The sequence below is a fragment of the Solanum stenotomum genome, chromosome 4 (genome assembly GCF_019186545.1).
Source record: "Solanum stenotomum isolate F172 chromosome 4, ASM1918654v1, whole genome shotgun sequence".
NCBI lineage: Eukaryota > Viridiplantae > Streptophyta > Magnoliopsida > Solanales > Solanaceae > Solanum > Solanum stenotomum.
The window spans coordinates 5,397,059-5,418,293 of record NC_064285.1 but is presented as its reverse complement, the minus strand read 5'-3'; the positions used below and the strand labels follow the sequence as shown (position 1 = coordinate 5,418,293).

Below are 21,235 nucleotides of genomic sequence, written 5' to 3'. Positions count from 1 at the left end.
AAAAAATAATTTAACCTTGTCTATCTTAAATATATTTGGATTGTTTTTTTATTGTTTCTCACTAAATGCGTGCCCACATTAGAACTTAACTAAATCTGAATTCACGTCGAGAAGTCTCACATTAAAGGGTAAAGTACTTTCTAACAAACACGACTTTAAAGGACCCATGTTTTAGACCAGAGGTGAATATAATATTTATATTTTAAACAAAAATTAAATAATTAATTAATTGTGGAAGTTATTTGTTTGAGAAGATTATGGATCTTTAGGACTTTGAATAAAACTTGTTCAAACTTCAACAACCTTATCTGAAATTGATGACGAAGGAACATGTTCTTGACCTAACAAAAGCTACGTACCTTTTCACAATAATTTACAACACTAAAAGGTGGAACACTAAAAAAATAATAATAATTTAGAACATCAAAAGTTTGAAAAATTATTATTAGAAAATCTACAAAGATTGATGTTTGGACTATAAATTGACACACCTCTCGATAGTAAATACATGATCATTGATTAAATATAATTAAATATTTGATATGGATAATTTTTTATTTCTTCCGTACTAACATAACATTAGGAATTGTTTGGTGTGAGGTATAAGATATAATAATTTATGATCGCATTATTTTTGTCATAATTATAAAATAAGTTATCTTATATACGTGAATTATGATTGATGAAATAACTTATTCTCGACCAAATGAATCGTAAAATTTACTCTTAACAACTAGAGGGAGGAAGCAGTAGGATAAGAGGGGAGCACCGACTATATGTTATATGAATAAAAACAAAAATCTCACATTATTTATATTAAATAATTTACAAAAATAACAAAATAATAATACTTTAATAATAATAATCCAGATTTTAAGAAATTGGTCGGCAAAGAAGAAACTGGGCTATAGAATTGATAGGTGTTGGTTGATTGGCCTGCATTTATGTTCTTTGCCTCAAATTTACCCAACATTTTATTAATAAATTTAATAATATATGTGTTTCAAAGTCAAAATTAATAGAAAAAGGAGAAGAAAAGAACGTTTGAAGAGACTTGATTTTAATTAGATTTGAAAAAAATATTAAAAGAGCATTTAAAGAAATTCATGCATGCATCCAAGTGATTAGTGAATGTCAAGTCTCGTAGATAAAATTGAAACAATACATAAAAGATTAGCATAGCTCTGACTCGACAAAAGGATGACAAGTAAATAAAAAATATTCCAAACTTTTAATTAAAGATTTTTCATATGTGAATGACCTGTTGATTTCTAATTAGCAGTAAAAATGAGAAAGAAAGTTTTTTTGAAAAAAGATCTTTTAAAATAAGGTGAAAATTCAGATAGCCAATCAATTAACAAATTAATTTAATTTTCTTTAAATTTTGTTCACATTTTAAATCTAAAATAGTATTCATCTTATACTAAGAGGAGGGTCGGGATTATTGGGAAATATGCATTATTAGAAGGGAGAATAGACAAACAATGTCGTCGTTTTTTATCGCTTATTAATACCAACAAAGTGAAAAATCCAGATAGTCAATCAAGTGATTAGCTTCATAAACGAAAGATAACCTCTTTTCTTCAGTTATGTCTCATGATAAATTTTAGGAATGACAAAGATAATATTCATATTAGTGCTCTATAACTATCGTTTAGATAATGGCGCTCCATAGCTATATTTATGTTTGCTATGGAGTTTCTCTAATTTGTATAATTCGCTAAATACGTCCAATTTATATAAAAATTGATCACTTCTGTATAAATTCATTTATACGTTTGGATAATTCGTATGTGAAACATTTCAGTTTTTTCTATATTTGTACATGTATATAGTTCGTCTTTAATTATGATAATTGCATTTGTATATTAGATGTAATTTGTAAATGTATATGTGTTTTTTGTTAGGCTTGTACATTGTATATATACATATAGCTGTAATTTGTATATGTATATGTTCTTTGTATAAGTATATATATGGAATCTGTATGCAAATAAGAAACATATATTAACTGTAATTTGTACAAGTGTATGTTCTTTTGGTTATGTTTTCAGTTGTATATGTATATACGTGTAATTTGTATATAAATAAAAATATGTATTATTGAATCTATATATGTATATGAAAGTTCATGAAAAAAAACTTAAAATATACAGAATACAAAGAAAAAAAATATAAAATTGATTTCAACACGTTTTTTGCGGCTACCTTAAATTTTGATGGCACAATCAGAAGGGTAATGGCGAAAATTCAAAATTTAAAAATAATGTGGGTGAGAGAAAACTAATCTGGGTGAGAGATATTAGGAGAAAAATGGTGTAAATGGGGAGAGAAAAGAATCGCTTTGATTTGTATATCTCTTTATATAAATATAACTTTCGTTTTTATTTATTTAAGTTAAATACAAAACAATGGATTCTGCCGGATGGCAAATTATGTGGAACAGTAGCTCCGAATGTAATGACCCGGAAGGTCATTTTTGGAAATTTTGAATATTCATTTAACTAGAGTTAATTAATTGACGGTTAATTATTAAATAACTAATTTTAGTTAATAATTATGGGTTAAGTTTATAATTCTTTTTAATACCATATACCACTTGACCCTTGTAGAAAAATAAATTATTAGGGTTGAGAGTTTTTGGTTCATAACTTAAGAAAAGAAATGGAGACTTACCTGCGTATAGCGGCGACTAGCGTGGAAATCATCCACTGGACTTCACGATCAGGTAACATTCATAAATTCATCAATTATGCAATTGAAAATGTGTATTGAGGTTAAATGTAGTTATAAATATTATTATCANGGGATATATTTGAGTTTATTAAAAAAAAAATTCCGCATTTTATTGTAATAGTTGAGTTTTAGGCTGACTTGTCTTGGTGGGTTAAGACGAGTGCCATCACGTCCATTTTTGGGTCGTGACACCGAATTGGAAATAAAGTAAACTATAGTTGTAACATTTAATATGAATTAAATGTTGCTATTTCATACAATTTTTCCTTTTTTTAGCCCATTAACCGGATTGAACAGGTCCACTAAAGGATGGATATGAATCGGCCCAAGTAGATATAGTTACATTTTAATGTTCTAATGTTTTTGGGTGATTTAATTTGTAAACAACAAATTTATAGATTTTATATATTCTCATGTTTTTCCTCTTGTATATTAAAGAGATTATTCATATTTTATAAACTGTAAATTTAAGTAGCGTAAAGATACTACGATCGACGAGCCAACTTTAGAAGTCGTATACTATTGACATATAATTTACTCATCAAGTTATATATTCTCGTGGAAAAAATTTATGAAATAAGACCAAACAATAGTTAAATATACCTATTCATTTAAATTACTGAATATGCCTCTGATCATAACAATTAATTTCAGTTCAAGTACTATAGATATACAAGCACACTATTGAATATTCCACAAATTCTACTTATAATAATTAGGATAATTCCCTTCACTAACATAACTATATAGTATATATTAGTAATTTATAATGAAAGGAAAAATTAGCATGGTGGCATGTGATGAGGAGGAGGCAAAATATGTTCTTCTGCCTTGTGGCCATTTTTCACTAGAAATACAGTCTGCATTCCCCATGTAAGATGTCTCTCAATATGACAATGCATAGTCCAAACTCCTATAAAAAATAATAACTAAAGAAGAAATTAGAAATTAAGATTATATATATACTATCGATGTATATAACTTCATTTAATTCGATAAGTAAAAATGATAATGCAAGTAATTAAGGAAAGGAAAAATCCTTTTGGCCAGAAAATTTGGCTAGAATGGTATTTTATCTATGTTATTTTTATCTTTTTAAACATTTTTACCCTTTTAACTTTAATACCTTTTAATTAAAACATGGAAAAAGATCAGTTTATTTTAAAATTAAAAAAAAATTATAATTTTTTTAAATTTCTGACCAAATTTTCTGGCCATTGAATATTACCCGGAAAGGAAAATGTATATACACTGATTGTACTCCTAACATAACTTAACAACATTAATTATGAGATGTATTTGACTAAATTAACATAATCTACTCATAGTCAAATGTAACTTTAAAAAGAACATGAATAACAATAACTTCTTAATTTTTTATTTTTTTTTAAATCATTTTATTTTTGTATCAAATTGTGAACGGCTAGAAAATAACTTGTTTTTTTTAGTTCTGAAAAATGATATTTATAAAGTATATAATAAACATTGCAAATGATAACTAACGTCCTATCATAGATTAAACTATATTGACAATGTAAAAAAAAAAAGAAAAATCATAGTATTGTCACTGTATATAACTTAAGTAAAAACAAAAGGTACTATTATATACCTGGATTGTTAGCTCTGAATCTAATAGCAATCCAACCATTTTTAGGCACAGCAACATTGTTCCTTCTAGGTGGATCAACAAGATTATAATTCTTAGGATCATATTTTTCATCAAAATTACCTAATCCCCAACCAACAACATAAAAATTGTAACCATGTAGATGCATAGGATGATCTAATCCAGTGACCAAATTTGTCCCTTGTAATACCAACTCAACTGTTGTATTATACTTCAATACTTTCACTTGTGTCCCAAATTTAGGCAATTCAAGTTCCAAAGGCAAAACATCATCAGTATAATTAAAAACATAAGGTGGAAAATCCGGAAAATCCATCCCAAACATGCCCTTAACACGATTATAATAATATGCCTCGAGTATATTATACCTTGGTGGTGTCAAGAAGCTTATATTATTCATACTAGCTGATAATCGCGTCCCATTTGGCCCTTGACATGACCTAGTATCATTTTTTGGGCACGGTAATAAGTTGACTGAGACAGTTGAAACCAACCTTGTTTCAACTTTAGTGGGGACGGATATCGGGTGGAGTTTTGAGGCTAAACTTCTTAGACTAGCACTGAAATTAACTGTTGAAGGTGTGTCATAGTAAGAAGGTAAATAAGGGAGTGAAATAAGTGAATTATTAAAATTGTAATTATTTTCTTGATATTTTATTATGGCTGTTGTTGTTGTGTTATTAAATTGGACATTTGTACCATTAGTGTATGCTCTAGCAGCCATATAATAAAAATTATTTGGATTTTGATTGGCTTTTAATAGACAATCAAATGTTTGACCAGGACTTATGGCTATAAAATCTCTTGTTAATGGCTTTGTGTAACTTCCATCTGTTCCAACAATTGTTAATTTGTGATTTCTAATTGCAAAAAAAAGAATTTCATGCATTGCAGCATTTAAAATTCTTAGTAGATAAGTTTTTCCAGATTTAACTTCTAGCTTGAAAGTTCCTGCTAAACAAAAAAAGGAAAAAATTAAGAAAGGAAAAGAATGAAGAACCATACTGATAATAATAATAATAAAAAGTTACACACTATATATATATATATATAACAAGTAAACTTTTTACCTCTTATTGTTGCAACTATTATCTTTTTGTTTTCAAGATTACAAATTTCACTTTTTTATTATATAATATTTCCTATAGATATGATCTTTTGTTATTGTTGACCTTACAAATGTAAAAGTTTCTTTATATAACGTAAATAAAACTCTTCGACATAATATAACAGGTCAAAATGTCTTATTTATAAGTTGCTAAATCCCATTTTTTATGTGATGATCATATGTAATTATCATTCAAGTAACCTAATAGTGTGATAATTATATTACGTATACTATTCATGTTTAAACGACATATAAAATCTGATATTGTATTGAAATTTGATTAATTTAAATTTGTGTCACGCACTAGCGGAAAAAAAAAATAGTTCAATGGTACCTACCATGCTTTGAACATGGGTAAAAATCACCAGGCTGACCATTAATCATAAAAGCATCAGAGGTCTTTGGCTGACCTCCTGACCCAACAAATTCATTTAAAACCTCCACAACACTATCCTTCCACCACTCACCTAACAATAATCAAATTTACAAAAAAAAAGGTTAGTAAATTTTTAAACTAAAAGATAACTACGTATAACTGATCATATTAGAACGATAAAAGTAAAATTTGATGTTTGGAAAGAATAATAGTACCTAAAATAATTGGTATTTCAGCATGAGGCTTAGGGAAAGGATAACTAGTACCGGGCTTCGGGTAAACAATAATGGCACCATGAACCGTGGCACGCGCCCATTTATTGTGCGCGTGCCACCAAATAGTGCCTTCTTCATCAGAAAGTATGATTTTTTGCTTGAATTTGAAGCCTGGTTGAATTGGACATTGGGTGATATACTCTGGGCCATCTGACCAAGGATTTCGTGGTTGTTTCACTCCATGCCTGATATATAACATAATTTTGAAGTAAAATCATCAAATTATTATTACTTTTTTGTCCATCGATTCATCAAATTAGGTTGAAAAGAAAAACATGAAACAAATATGACATCAACAACGCCTCAAAGATGAAATTCAGGATCGAAATTTACCATTTTTTGTATATGGTACTATGTTGAATTATTTTTCGTTTATAGAAATTAATTTTTTGACTTTGGTGCAATAAACTGAAAGTTGGATGACTATCCGTGAAACTAATTTGACTATGTCTACTTTATCAAGTTATTTAAGTGCTAGATATGGAGTTCATGTACAAACAAAAGGTATAATACAGTTCAAAATACATGTTCTCCTTGTAATAAATTCATTTAATATGTACATATTATTATATTAGAATGCAATGACTCTAGAGAGCTAAAATTTTAAAATATTCTTGAAATCAAATCCTGAATTTGTCTCGAAATATATAGGGTGTATATACTTCTTACCAATGAATAGTGATATTATACTTGCTATTGTTATGGACATGAACAATAAGAGTAGATCCTTTGTTGGCATAGATGGTTGGACCAGGAAATTTGCCATTCACAGTTAGAATTTTCTTTGATTTGCAAAGTCTTTCGATCGAAGTGTCTTTAACCTGCAACGCAACGTTTGTTCATGTACAACATGTATGTATGTATGTACAAATTATTAGTTATCGTACCTAGTAACTTAAAATATCTAAAATTCCAAATCAATAAATTTCAAACTCTTAAGAAAATTGCAATAGTTGATACTTACAATGAAATGATAGTGGTTGGCAAAAGCTACGTTGGCAAGAAGAAGTATGAGAAATAAAGTATATGTTTTCATAGCCATCTTTTTTGAAGACTCAAATTATTATTAACTTTGTTTGATCAAGGAATTTATAATGGTGGTGGGAGTAGTTAAATTAAAGAAGTAATTAATGAAAAGTAGACAACAAATTAAAGGATTAGTTAAATGTTGCACATTACAAATAATGAATTATTAGGACTTTTCTTAGTATAGAAACTACGTTTTAGGTATGATACTTATAGAGATTGATGGAGCCAAAATTTTCAGTTTATGGATTTTGAAACACGTATATTTGTTTATATTTATTAGGTTTTTGATAGATTACTCATATGTATTAGATAAATTTGTCAATACAAAAATAGGGCTCGAAGGTTCAAGCTCATGAGTCTTTCCGAACTCATAACTGCATTATTGGCTTCGTTCCTAAATACAATCATGAAGGTCAAATACGTGAGGAAAATCTCTTTTTCATGAAGGGTGCAGGTAAGATTCGAACTCAGTACCTCTATCTGCTTTTTATATCATGGGAAATTTCTGACCATTCTAAGTTGTGATCCACATGGTAGTATTTGGTTTAATACAAAAATCGCTAATTTGTAACGAAAACCATCGAAATTAGGTTAGTCAATGTTTTCAATAAATTTTTCCCAGAAAATCCCTTATCGCCGAGTACTCAAATTTCAACCAAACGTCTGAAACCAATGTGTTTTTGTCAACTATAGTTAAGATTATTTTTCAAAGTTACCTCTAAGAATAGAAACAAATTATATCTAAAGAATTTTAAACAGATCATATGTAACCTTCATATATAGTATTTCATATTTTTATTGCTACTTATAATATCCTTTCCCTTTTTTTAATTTTATTTTTATAATAAAGGAGAGCTTGATAGTAACTCTGTAAAAAAATAATTTCTCTACTTGGCATTTTCCTTTTTATTTTTTTATTTTTTATGTTTGTGTAAAAAAGAGTTCATTTCATTCTTTAATTTGTTCATCTTATAATAGACTCTCATAATCACTTTTGCTTCACTAATACTAACGACTTTTCTATATTATATTTTTTTTGTTGCTAGATTTGTTCATCTTATCTTATATACTATTAGAAATAAAATAAATTCTTAATACTGCATGAATACACCTTCAAAGAGCATTTATTGGTATGCTAGAAAAACAAAGGATGGATTGAATATTCTTAATTTCTTGCCATTAAATGTTGTCACAATTTTCTTTTTATACAACTTAATTATACAAGTATGATTAAAGAATGTCGTTAAGGGGTTTCAAAAACTTTCAATTGCCATATATTTTATGGATTTGATATGTGAATTCAATTTTAAGAAAATATCCCTAATATTCACAGAAGGATTTTTTTTTTAAAAAAAGTTGTTCTCACTTGATGTCAAATTCACGTCGAGTTAGTGCTCCTATCATGGATTTTTTTATATCCAGGGTTTGAATCCGGAAGTTCTGGCTAAGAGAGAAGCAACCTCATCCATTGCACCACATTTATTATTGGTGGTTTCTTTGTAGCAAACGTTTGATCATAGATTTTCAAATATTCTTAAGAAATTAGATTTGATGAAGTTTCAATGTGTTTGATCATAATTTTTGAAAACATATGTTTTACCTTTATATATATAAACATGAAACATACTTTACACAATTAATCTATTAGATTTATGCACTATGCGTATAGTAATATTTTTTGTCAACCTTTTTTCCCTCATTGCAAAAGAATATAACTTCTTTGTAGTGTTTAATCCAAATTAAAGGTAGATTGCTTTTTCTGTTGCAATTTTTCACAATAAGTATTAAAATATATTAGAAAATTAACATCAAATAAAAATAGCCTAAATCCAAAAAAGAATGAGCTACAAATGTTTTAAGTAATAATTAATACCCCTTCTATTAGTTATAATTTGTTTAACGTGATGTAGCTTACATTTTACAAGATCAGTATCAAACTATGGTAAATAAATTTGTGAGGGACAAACACGAAAATATAACATATACTACTACTACTAAAAAAAAAAATCGTCACAATTCATATGGTATTTTTTCGTCTCTTTTTTTAATCCAGAAAAATGATATTTTTTTATATTTAATAAGAATTAAAATTTAAGTTTTTTATTTTATTTTTAATTGAAATGATTTATGACTACACGAATAACTTTGACATGGGTGAGTATGGCACGGTATTTAAAAAATTTGATCGATAACTTCATTTTTTGACTTTTAAAAATAATATGTTATTACTATACCAAATTAATTCAGTATGATTAGGATATTTTTAAATTATATTTTAATATTTTTGTGATATGGTAAATTGGTAATCATAATTTGTTTGATTTCAACTTATATATAATATAAATATAATCATATAATAGAGAATATGACTTTTGTTTTTTTAGAAACGATTCAATTATATCATATTAACAGCTTAAACATGTAGAAATATTTCCAAAAAAAAAATACAAACAATTCTTTCCGTTGATAAATTATACAAAATAAACAGTTTAATCAATATAGAGTAATCAAAATCTAAACAATGTAATTTGTACTAATACTATTTTATAGATTTATTAATATTGTAATAATATATATAATTTGTACATGTAACTATACATTTTAATATGATATTTGATATTTCAATTTTTTTTTGTACAAATCTTAAATATCATACATAAATACTAAAAAAAAATTAAAACAAATACCAAATATTAGAATTGTGGTATCAAAATCTCAATTATGATATGATAATTCGATAACTAATACACAATATTCATCTCTGTATTCGATTTGTTTTAAATGATAAATTTGTTAAAAAGTTATTTTTTTCTTTTTCAATTTTATGTTCAAATAATTCACATAAATTGAAACTGATAGATTGTAATGCGCAACTCCAACTCTTAAGAATTTCACATTTGCCCTACATTTGACTCAAAGGAGGGGTGATTATAGAGGACAGATTTGGCAGATGTTTATGCTTAACAATTTTGATTTATTGGGCATCAACTTTTAAAGACACTAATCTGCTAGCCAATGAATAAGCTATCGGTTGATTTGATATCAGATTAGTAATTATCGAGTGATAATTGAGCGGTATGTTGACTCAATCATTACATGCTCCTTTTTTTCACTTTAACTTACCAATATATAGATTTCCTATCAAATAAAATAATTTTTCTAGCTTTATTTAAGTTGGTAATTCTGTAATTGTAAATCACAATGAATAATATATGAAATCTAAATTTCGAGGATATATACACATACGTATTTAGTAATTAACAAATATACTTACGGTATTAATCAAAAATATGTATATTTACGATAAAAATATAACTATGATAATTCTTAACATGTTAACAATGCACTCAATAAGAAAATTGAGTAATATGTTCCCACATCGTAAACCATTAACAATAATATTTAATATGTCCATCAATTGTTAATTCAATACTAATTAGTTAATAAATTAATTTTGCAATTGACTTATCTACTCAAATGTGAAGTGCACATGTGTCAACTCCTTATCCNTGATTTATTGGACATCAACTTTTAAATAGAGGCGTATTCAGGATTTTGAGATGATGGGTGCACTATTATATAAAGGTTGATCTATATATAAATTTTATCGGTTCGACATTTAGGTTTTTACTACTGAAAATCGTTAAAATTTTAAAATTATAGGTCTAAAATTAATTCTTATATACCAATTACCACTTAGAGAAGTGTTATATAATTTTAGAAAGAAAAATAAAACAAGATAAATATAAAATTCAACTTTCTAACCTCGCGGAGAGAGGTGCACCCAGTCATAATCGCATTATCTGATACTTGAAGTGTGGGTTCACGCATCTATATTTCAATATTTTTTAAAATTATAACACTACTATATATAATCTCGGAAGGGAACCATGGATTCACGTGAACCCAGTGACCCCCCCTTAGATACGCCTCTACTTTTAAAGACACTAATCTGATAGCCAATCAATAAGCTATCGATAGATTTGATATCAGATTAGTAATTATCGAGTGATAATTAAGCGGTATATTGACTCAATCATTACATACTCCTTTTTTTCACTTTCAGTTACCAATATATAGATTTTCTATCAAATAAAATAATTTTTCTAGCTTTACTTAAGTTGGTAATTCTGTAATTGTAAATCACAATGAAAAATATATGAAATCTAAATTTCGAGGATGCATACACATACGTATTTAGTATTTAACAAATATACTTACGATATTAATAAAAAATATGTATATTTACGATAAAAATATAACTATGATAATTCTTAACATGTTAACAATGCACTCAATAAGAAAATTGAGTAATATGTTCCCACATCGTAAACCATTAACAATAATATTTAATATGTCCATCAATTGTTAATTCAATACTAATTAGTTAATAAATTAATTTTGCAATTGACTTATCTACTCAAATGTGAAGTGCACATGTGTCAACTCCTTATCCCCATAAACCATAAGATAACAGGCCATCCTTCACCGGAAATAAGAGATAATCTTATCCCTTCATCACCGTCGATCTCTACTCCCCTTTAATCTCAACCGTCCATTACCCTCCATAATCCCTTTTCTCATTTCTCACTCTCAAATCACTACTCTCACTTTTCTCGAGCATAGAGATTTGAATTTTCATCAATGGCGGCTCTACAACAAACTCCGATAACTTTCCAATCCCGTTCACCGCCGCCGACTCAACTCATCACCGGAACCGTTGCAAAGCTCTCCTTCTCCGGCGGCCTCAAGCTCCCAAAACTCACTCTCAAACTCCGATCCAAACGCACCTCCCGCCGCGGCCGCGGCGGCGGTGCTCTCGGAGCAAAAATGGCAGATTCCGCCGCCGGTAGCTACGCGAACGCTCTCGCCGACGTAGCTAAATCCAACGAAACACTAGAACAAACCACCGCAGATCTCGAAAAGATCGAGAAAATCTTCGACGACGATGCGGTTTACGATTTCTTCGTAAGCCCTATCGTAAGCGAAGAGAAGAAACGTGAACTTGTAGACGAGATCGTTTCATCTACAGGCATTCAACCACACGTTGCGAATTTTCTCAACATCCTTGTGGATATGAAGAGAATTGAATTAATCAAAGATATTGTTAAAGAGTTTGAGAAAGTTTACAATACCTTGACGGATACTGAACTTGCTGTGGTGACTTCAGTGGTGACACTGGAATCGCAACATTTAGCACAGATCGCAAAAGGAGTTCAACGATTAACCGGAGCGAAAAATGTGAGAATCAAAACAGTGATTGATGAATCTCTTGTTGCTGGATTTACAATAAGGTATGGAAATTCAGGATCCAAATTGATTGATATGAGTGTGAAGAAACAACTTGAAGATATTGCTGCACAGCTTGAAATTGGGGATATTCAATTAGCTGTATAATTAATTGTTCTGTTTTTCTTAATTTTAATAATTACTACTCAATGATTATTTTTGTAATATATAATTTTGCGTAAAACATAATACTATTCTCAATTTTTGGATGTATGTAAATTAGTAGCTGTATGCAAATTTAGATCGATTAAATACCTATAACAGAAAAAAAATTGATAAAATCGAGCTATTATATTTTATGATCTTAGATATGTTTACAAAATTTACATCATGCACATATTTCATGAGTTTCCAAATGTCTTCACGAGCAATAGTTGAAAGCTCGTATGAATCTCAAAAAACAATTTCGTATTTGGAGTTGATTTTTCTAATCTTTAAAGTTAAATTAAATTGAAATAGAATATTTTAAAATCAAAATTTTAAATGATTGGATTTTATATGAAAATTATTATAGATTTTACTCCTAATTATGTCAATGAAAAAATATAGGAAAAATTGTATAAAATAACATATTTTGATTTAATTATAATCTGTAGCAAACAGTTGTCATTCGCCTCTCTCCCTGAATATCTCGCTCGCCACTCTCTATTTCTCGCTGCCAATTTCTCCCTCGTCTCTCTCACTTTATACAAGCACAAATGTATAAAATGTGTTTGTGGTTGTATAAAGCGAGAAAAAACTGTATATATACATATGATCTTTTAATTTGCCTCTTCCCCAGAGAATCTCGTTCGCCACTCTCCCAAATCTCGCTCGCCACTCTCACTTTTATACAAACACAAATGTATAAATTGTGTTTGTGTTTGTATAAAGCGAGATAAAATTGTATATACAAATACAAATACATATATTTTCGTCCTATACACTTATAATTATACAAATACAGATTTTTTCATGCCCAGTTTTCTTTTGTCTTTCTCTCTTTCTCGCTTTATACAAACATAAATTATACAATTGATTCTTTTGTATATGTATACCGAAATATACATATTAATAGCCATAACAAACATAAAATTTGTTATGGAGCGCAATTATATAAACTATAGTTATATCATACAAATATAATTTTTATGTTTGCTAAACGAAAAATTACTCAAAAACATATTAATCAAATTTACTCAAATGAAAAACAACGGTGGAAATAACATTTAAGAGCTCTTCAAAGTTCAAACAACATTGAATTATTTTACGCTCAGTCCTTAAAATCTGTTGAGACAATTCTTTTTTAACTAACAAAAAGTCACATCTTCACTAAGAAAGCATTGACAGTCTTGGTAGGAATTAGGGGTGTGAAAAAATTGAACCGACCAATAAATTGAATTGAAAAAGTATTATTGGTTTAATTTATTGCTATTAGGTTATTGGGTTAACGTTTTTTAATGGTTTTATGAAAAAAATTTATTGGGTTATTGGTTCGGTATTGATTTTTAATATTTGGTTATTCGTTAAACCAATAACTCATTAAGACCATAGTAATTTACTACTTTTACCTATACATAAATATTAAATATTAATCTCAAAAATTTACTAGTTATGTCTTTGTCATTTATCCTTCAATTCATACTTCATTGTGACTTTGAGTTAACAACTTCACATTATACAAACCGTCAAAATCTAAAGTAAGAATCCTATTCTTCTTAATTTCTCTTTGTGTTACACATGTATATTTATTTTCATGTTTGTTATTATTGTTTCTATTTTATGAGCACTTGTAAAGTTACATTATTGTCTCGTCGCGTCAAATTTATTAGAGAAGACATATATTTATTTTATAAGCATTTTCTTATTGGTTAAATCGAAAATCGAACCATTAAAGACCAAACCGATAAATCGATAAAAAATATCTTATTTAAAAATAAAAAATCGATAAATCAAACCGAGTAATTGATGTAGAGTTTACTGGTTAGTTATTCATATTTAGATAGTTATCTGTGTATAAATCTGGACTATGGAACGTGTAATGATTATTTTGGCGATTAATGAATATTGTTAGTTACCAAAAAAAAAATTCACATATTAATTCAACCTCTAATGAAAACAAAATTAAGATAATTATTAATAATGTCTTTAAAAACTGAATAATGAATTATGAACTCAATGAAATATTGTAATTCACCGATTGTCACGACTCACGAACCACTAGGAGTTTTTGTAATTTTTTTTGACACACGTCATTTATATCAAAATAAATAATTTAATCATAACATTTACTATCCTTTAATGTAAAAATACAAATCACTTAATTATGATAAATAATAAATAAGTGTATGAGCTACATTTTATCTTGTATTTGGTGATTTAATATAAACGCATAATACAGATTAGATTAAGGCGGTTCAAAATCCAACTGAAACCGATAACTCGAACGGAAAAAAAGTTATTGATTTATTAGTAATGGGTTATTGGTTTAGCATTCAGAAAACGATTTTGATATTTTTTATAAGTTATCGGTTTTTAACGATTTGAGGTTTTTTCTTAATGGGTTAACCGATAACTCAATAGTAAATTAAATAATTATATTTATACCATTTTGTATATAAAGTCCTTGACTTAGAATTTAGTTTCCTACTTTTATTTCTGGCTATCAAAATCTTGGTTATTCTATAATGTAATAGTGTTTGCTTTTAAGCAAGATGCTACTTGTGAACTCAGGTACATGATTCATTCGATTTGTCACCTTGTATCTAAGTGATTTTCATTAATTTATTTTTGTGTCAAATCTTAATAGTTAAACCGATAATGATCAATAACCGATAAATTAATATCTTAATGGTTCTATAGCGATTTAACATCTCAACAAACCGATAACCAATAAGTCAAATCGATATACTTCAAGACCAAAACTGAACCGACCGATACACAACCCTAATATAGATGAATATTTACTTTATTTTTATTATCGTTTATCTATTCGATATTTTTAAATAAAAATCACATAAAATAAAGGTAGAGGGAGTACGTTTACTTTTTCGCTGATAATGATATTGCCTAGCTTAATAAGAGAGGAAGTTAGAATTTAGATATTATCATGATTAACATTAATTGAATTGTTTTTTATGGGTGAGAAGATAAGGTTATTATGAGATACTTTATTTTAGTTGTAATTTGAAATAATTTTTAGATATTTGTGTGATTGTAAATTATTTCATTTCAAATAAAGTGAAATTTTCAAGTTAAAATTGTTTTGATATAGTAAGATAATATCTTTTGAGGCTTATTAATAAGAAAAATGTGGCATGTAAAATAGGACGAAGAAAGTATATTATATGGATTGATTCATATTAAAGATGTGTCCACACTAATATTTTGATCCTTTTATTCATGCTTAAATCCATATGAAACTTCTTTTCTTTTTCTTTTTTTTTTCCTTCTGGAGAATGGTAAAAACACACGTTTTTCCTAATAAAAAATTACAATTTTTTTTTATATTAAGAATTCTGTTAGAAAAATAATAGTAATATATTGAAGAAGTAATTATGCGTTATGCATCATCAAATGATGTGCTATTGTGGATGAGGCTATATTTTTCTTAATAAAAAAGTTTGAATTCGAATAATAAATACAAAAAAAATCCTTCATAAGGAGCACTTTCTTCCCAATAAAGCCCTTTAAAATATAAATCTAAAATAATCAAGTACCAATATAAATATTAAACACCAAATAAAAAATTACGCATTACTCAAAAAAAAATTCACCATGAATACAAAATTTAAAACAACAAAATGTAAATAAATAGCCCTCAAAATCTGACCTAAGCGGTTGGCGGCTATTAATTATAAAAATTTGGAGTAATAATTATCCACATTTTTTCCTTTAAAAATAATCTTGAAATTCGTTCAATTATAATTATGCATATTTTTTGAATACTCCTAAGTAACACAAGTTTGTTTACCTATAAATTTAATTCTTTCTATGTTTCCTTTTGCCACCCAACTTTCCATTTCTTTGAACCAAAAAAAAAGCAAAAAACTTTCCATTTCTGAGTTTCTCCATCAAACTAAACTCTAAAAGTTAAAACCCAGTTCTCCAATTTCACTCAATTTTGTAGATTTTTAAAGAATCTTTCAGTTTCTTATCCCCAAATCTATCTGGGTTTATAGAAAAGTAAATAAAAATCGAATCTTTCTCAGCTGTGTTCTCCTCCATCGCATCAGGTGAATATTACTACAATCTTTACCCTTTTGTTGTTGATAAATGTGAGAAATTTTAGTACTATTAGCTGTTTTTTGTTTGGGTATTTAGTATTCTTTTCATGAAATTTCAGAATTTTAGTTTTTGACCCTTTTAAGGTGCAGAGTTCATTCTCATTTCTTGATTATTTTGAATGTGATCTTTGCTTCATGTGGGAATGTTATTAGAGTGTAATTCAATCAGTAGTAATTGATTTAAGGCTTGGTTCCGAATAAGTTGAGATCGGCTATATTCAATTATTTGTATCTATTCCAGTGGTGCATTCAGAATTTTCACTAAGGGGTCGGAAAATTAAAATGTAGTGCTTGAGATTTGAGTTTTGAACCCCTAAACAACTAATCCAACTTCTTATCTTATGTAAGGATGTTCAAAATCGATATATATTATACATAAAAGTTTTTAAAGATATCGTAAATTTATGGTGTAACTTTTTTGCCAAGGGTGAACCCCTTGCTACCCTCTAGATCACCCTCCTGCAGGGACGGAGCTAGAGGGTTTGGGGGGTAGGAGGGGAATTCATCCAAGCCTGCTTCGCTCGAGAATCACACGGTGAATTTTTTAAAATGTATATATAGTAGATGATGAACTCTCTTGGTAAAAATCTTGCCTTTACCACTAATTTCGCGCTACTTAGTCTATTCCGCTCCAAGTTGATGTGTTATTAGTAGGAGCAAATATGGTGGAAAGTTTAGTGCTAAATAAATGTAAAATCTTTAAACTATCTTCTACTTTTTGGGATAAATGTGAAACCTTAATAGGAGTACTATCTTGCTTTTGGCTAACCTTTATGTGGGGTTTAGTATATGTTTTCAAGCAATTCAGAATTTAAAGTTTGTGTCTTGATCAATTTGATGTACATACTATTGAAACCCAATTTTGACCACTCCTTCAACTCATTTTTCAAGCCAATTTTGGGCTCGCCAGCCGACACAATTTATATCATATTTTCTTTCAGCCCAATCTTCTCTTAACCAATTCAATTCCTAATTGCCTGACCCAAAAACACAATACATACGCGACCTACCCACCCCGCATCGTTCTTTTTCTTTTGACTGATGAATGGGTTGTTCTGAGGTTTTGATCATATTGTAGATAAACAATCTCTGTAAGGATTTTCCATGGATTCAATGAATAAGACTGATCATGCACCAGAAACACCAACACTTAAAATCAAGGCGTTCTTTGAATCAGCTCCACCACTAAAAGATGCTGCTGAAATAGAGACAAAATTGAAGGAATTTGTAGACCAGAATTCATCATCAGGCAAATTTGCTTCCATTCAGCTCTCGTAGCTTGTATTTTTTCAACTTCCTTTCCACAATCTGGACAATGACAATGCCATGTACTTACTTTGTCTTTATCGTCATGTTCAGGGAATGGAAAAGCAAACAGGGTGGTGTGTGTGACTTCTGGCGGTACAACTGTTCCTTTGGAGAAACGATGTGTTCGTTATATTGATAACTTTAGCTCTGGTCATAGAGGATCTGCTTCCACAGAGTATATCATGAAAAACCATGCTTAAATTTTCTAGTACACATTTGGTTCATGTAACGTCTTACATTCAAATTAAACTGGAATTGCAGGTACTTTTTGAAGGCTGGTTATTCTGTCATCTTTCTGTATCGTAGGTTTGTGTCAAGTGCATTACTATGTATTACCATTATTCTGATCACGTTTCTTCCCTTCGAAAAATAGTATATGCTCTTAGACTGGATTTTTTAAGGCCATGAAACTCTACATATGCAGGGGAACCTGCCAGCCATTTTGCAGATCACTGCCTGACGATCCATTGCTCGAGTGTTTTACTTCAACTGATGATTCAAGTATTCAAGGTCTGTTATTTTTGCATTTATGCCCAATACAGATGCACGAGATTTTTTTCGTTTTAACAGGGGGGCAGGAGACCTAATAAAATAGATATGAGAATTATAAAAGGAGGATATATAATAATGTGATAGAATTTGAAGAAGTACTTCTGTTCATATTAGTATTCCTAATTTCCTTTATGTCGATGTTTGCCCACATCCCAGCTTGTTAGGTGTTACCTCGGGTGGTTGGTAGGGATATTTACCACTGTTGCTTGGAATATTTTGAACCTGGCTGATGTTGTTGACCATTTTATGCTTTTCAGTGGACCCATCTCATGCTGAAGTGGTGAAGAGAGCCATTGCTGAAAATCGTTCTGTAAAGATCTTAATCAATTATTCATTTTAAATATTTCAATTACATTTGTCAGTAATTAACTTAAGAATTTCTTATTGCAGGCAGTTAATGGCGGTTTCCTGCTGAAATTACCGTTTACAACAATTTTTGAATATTTACAGGTCATGTTCAGTGTTTTTTTTTTTTGGTATGATAAGTAGGTTATGTTCAATAGATTGGTGCAAATCTATTTGGTGTACTTAATTCTAAAAACTTCTACTTTGAGTAAGCAATATGCTCCATATCTGATATGTTGTATGAAAGCTTGTAAAAGAGTATTAAATGTGGTTTGTGTAAAACAGATTCTTCGGATGATAGCTGTCTCTTTAAGGAGCCTTGGTCCTAGTGCTATGTTCTATCTTGCAGCTGCAGTTTCTGATTTCTATGTACCGTGGGAGAGCATGGTAATCATTTATTCCTTCTTGGCGCTGTTTTGGTTGAATTTGCAGTTGGAAATGGTTGGATGCAGTTCAATCTTTGTTCTGTTTTTCTTCTTCGTTGTCTCTTGACTTCTTTTGTTTCAATACCAGAAATGGCAGGTATATAACAATAACAACCACGCCTCAATCCCAAGGTAGTTAGGGTCGGGTGTATGAATCCTCAGTATCATAAATGCTCCATGCTTCATTATATTTCAATATTCCGTACTTACGGATTATCTAGCACTAGGATTTCTCTAATATACCTTAGTGGGTATATCTCTTATATACTAAAAGTCTTTTAGTAAGCACTAGCCTTCTCGTTGGTATTCATCACTACATATTTTCAGCTTTCATTATTTTCTATCTTTTGATAGATCTGTCTGGACTCCCAAGATATTCCAAATAATCTGAGATGACTTCTTTCCATGTGATTTAAGGTCTACCGGTGCATCTGGAGGTGTACATAACACACGGCCAAACCATCACAAGCAATATTTTCTGATTTTATCCCCTATATGTGCGGCTTGCACCTTCTAACATATGTGATCATGTTTTTCTTATCTAATTTAATATTACTACACATTTATCTTAACATTCGCATCTCTTCGATACTCATCTTGTGGATATATTGAGCTTTTAGAGGGCAAGCAGAACTTCCCTTTTGCTCTGGTAGGTAGAAATGATAGATATATAACAGATAATTTTGTTCTTCTCACATCTTCTGGTATTTGCTTAATATAAGCTCCTCTTTACAGACGATGCATAAGATCCAGTCAGGATCTGGTCCTTTGGACATGCGGCTTGCTCAAGTACCGAAGATGCTTTATGTGCTTAGAAATGAGTGGGCACCTGTGGCTTTCTGCATATCTTTCAAGGTTAACTGATCATCTCTTGAGTTTTCTTTAACGATCTTGAAGTCTGCTGTACCTGTAAAAATATGGTGACTGAACAATTAACCTGTGTCGAATATATATTGAGAAGAACCGTGCATATGATGCTGTCTGGAACTAATAAGATCAAACTCATATTTTCTCCATCTTATTCACGCAGCTCCATTTTTATTTTCTCAGGTGTTTGAACTTTTTATTTGACATAAATTTGCAAATACTTGCATTCTATTTCCTACAAGTTTCAAGAGTTCAAAACTGAACTTTCCCCCACAACTATTACGTATATATATATGAATGTGACCTGTATATCTTCATATCTCTGCTCATCACATAGTGTGGATACTGATTTCAACGTTTACTTCTTAACAGCTGGAGACAGACACAGATATCCTTTTAGGGAAGGCTGATATGGCCCTCAAAAAGTACAAGATGCATATGGTGGTAGCTAATGAACTTCAAACTCGTAAAGAGGAAGTTATAGTTGTCACAGAGCAGGAAAAAATCACAGTTCGTAGAGACACAACTCAGCCTGGGGCTGATGTCGAAGATCCATTGATTAAGCTTGTTGTGGACAGACATTCAGCATACATCGATGCATGATCTCTTGAGGACTGACCAACGATAGTTTTGCGGATTTGTGAACCTGACTTCTTTGAGGATTGTATTACATCTGTGCAACAATTATGTAACCAGCTATTTTAAAGGAGATAAACCCTTCCACCCCACTTAACCAACTACCACAGGCTCTCTTGAAAGAAGTAAAAGAAAGAGGGTGCCTTTTAGTTGTTCCAATTGATGAGTCTTTTTTTTTTGTTGTTGTTGTTTTCTTGTTGAAGAATAAGTTTTGTGCACGAAAAAGGCGCTGAATAAATTAGTAAGATATGTTCTTCAGTGTTGGCTCTGATTCTTGCTGTTCCCATGTAGAAGTTAGCAGCACCATATTACTCCTTTTTTTCTGGGCATGATGTATTTCTTGATGATAGCTGTTTATTAGTGTCTTTGTGGCTCTAAATCATACTGATAATGCGGT

At 29.6% G+C, this 21,235-nt stretch overlaps 4 protein-coding genes across 4 annotated transcripts in view; 3 read left to right on the top strand and 1 right to left on the bottom strand.

The window, feature by feature from the left end:
- LOC125863391 (sulfate transporter 1.2-like) overlaps positions 1-21,235 on the top strand; it is a 529,831-nt gene that overhangs the window by 342,603 nt on the left and 165,993 nt on the right. The window lies entirely within an intron of this gene.
- On the bottom strand, positions 3,519-7,164 carry LOC125863395 (laccase-15-like). The gene is made up of 6 exons (XM_049543583.1): positions 7,087-7,164; positions 6,792-6,943; positions 6,063-6,307; positions 5,810-5,938; positions 4,346-5,314; positions 3,519-3,649 (listed from the first exon to the last, which is right to left on the bottom strand). The coding sequence occupies exons 1-6, from the start codon at positions 7,162-7,164 to the stop codon at positions 3,519-3,521; spliced, it is 1,704 nt and encodes a 567-aa protein (XP_049399540.1).
- Positions 11,728-12,650, top strand: LOC125863409 (ATP synthase delta chain, chloroplastic). Its single transcript, XM_049543602.1, has one exon. The coding sequence runs from the start codon at positions 11,796-11,798 to the stop codon at positions 12,546-12,548; it is 753 nt and encodes a 250-aa protein (XP_049399559.1). The 5' UTR covers positions 11,728-11,795; the 3' UTR covers positions 12,549-12,650.
- LOC125863421 (phosphopantothenate--cysteine ligase 2-like) lies at positions 16,413-21,109 on the top strand. The gene is made up of 10 exons (XM_049543620.1): positions 16,413-16,654; positions 17,784-17,954; positions 18,065-18,188; positions 18,275-18,319; positions 18,438-18,523; positions 18,823-18,875; positions 18,956-19,015; positions 19,196-19,297; positions 20,071-20,190; positions 20,575-21,109. Exons 2-10 carry the CDS (start codon positions 17,810-17,812, stop codon positions 20,803-20,805), a joined length of 966 nt encoding a protein of 321 aa, XP_049399577.1. The 5' UTR covers positions 16,413-16,654; positions 17,784-17,809; the 3' UTR covers positions 20,806-21,109.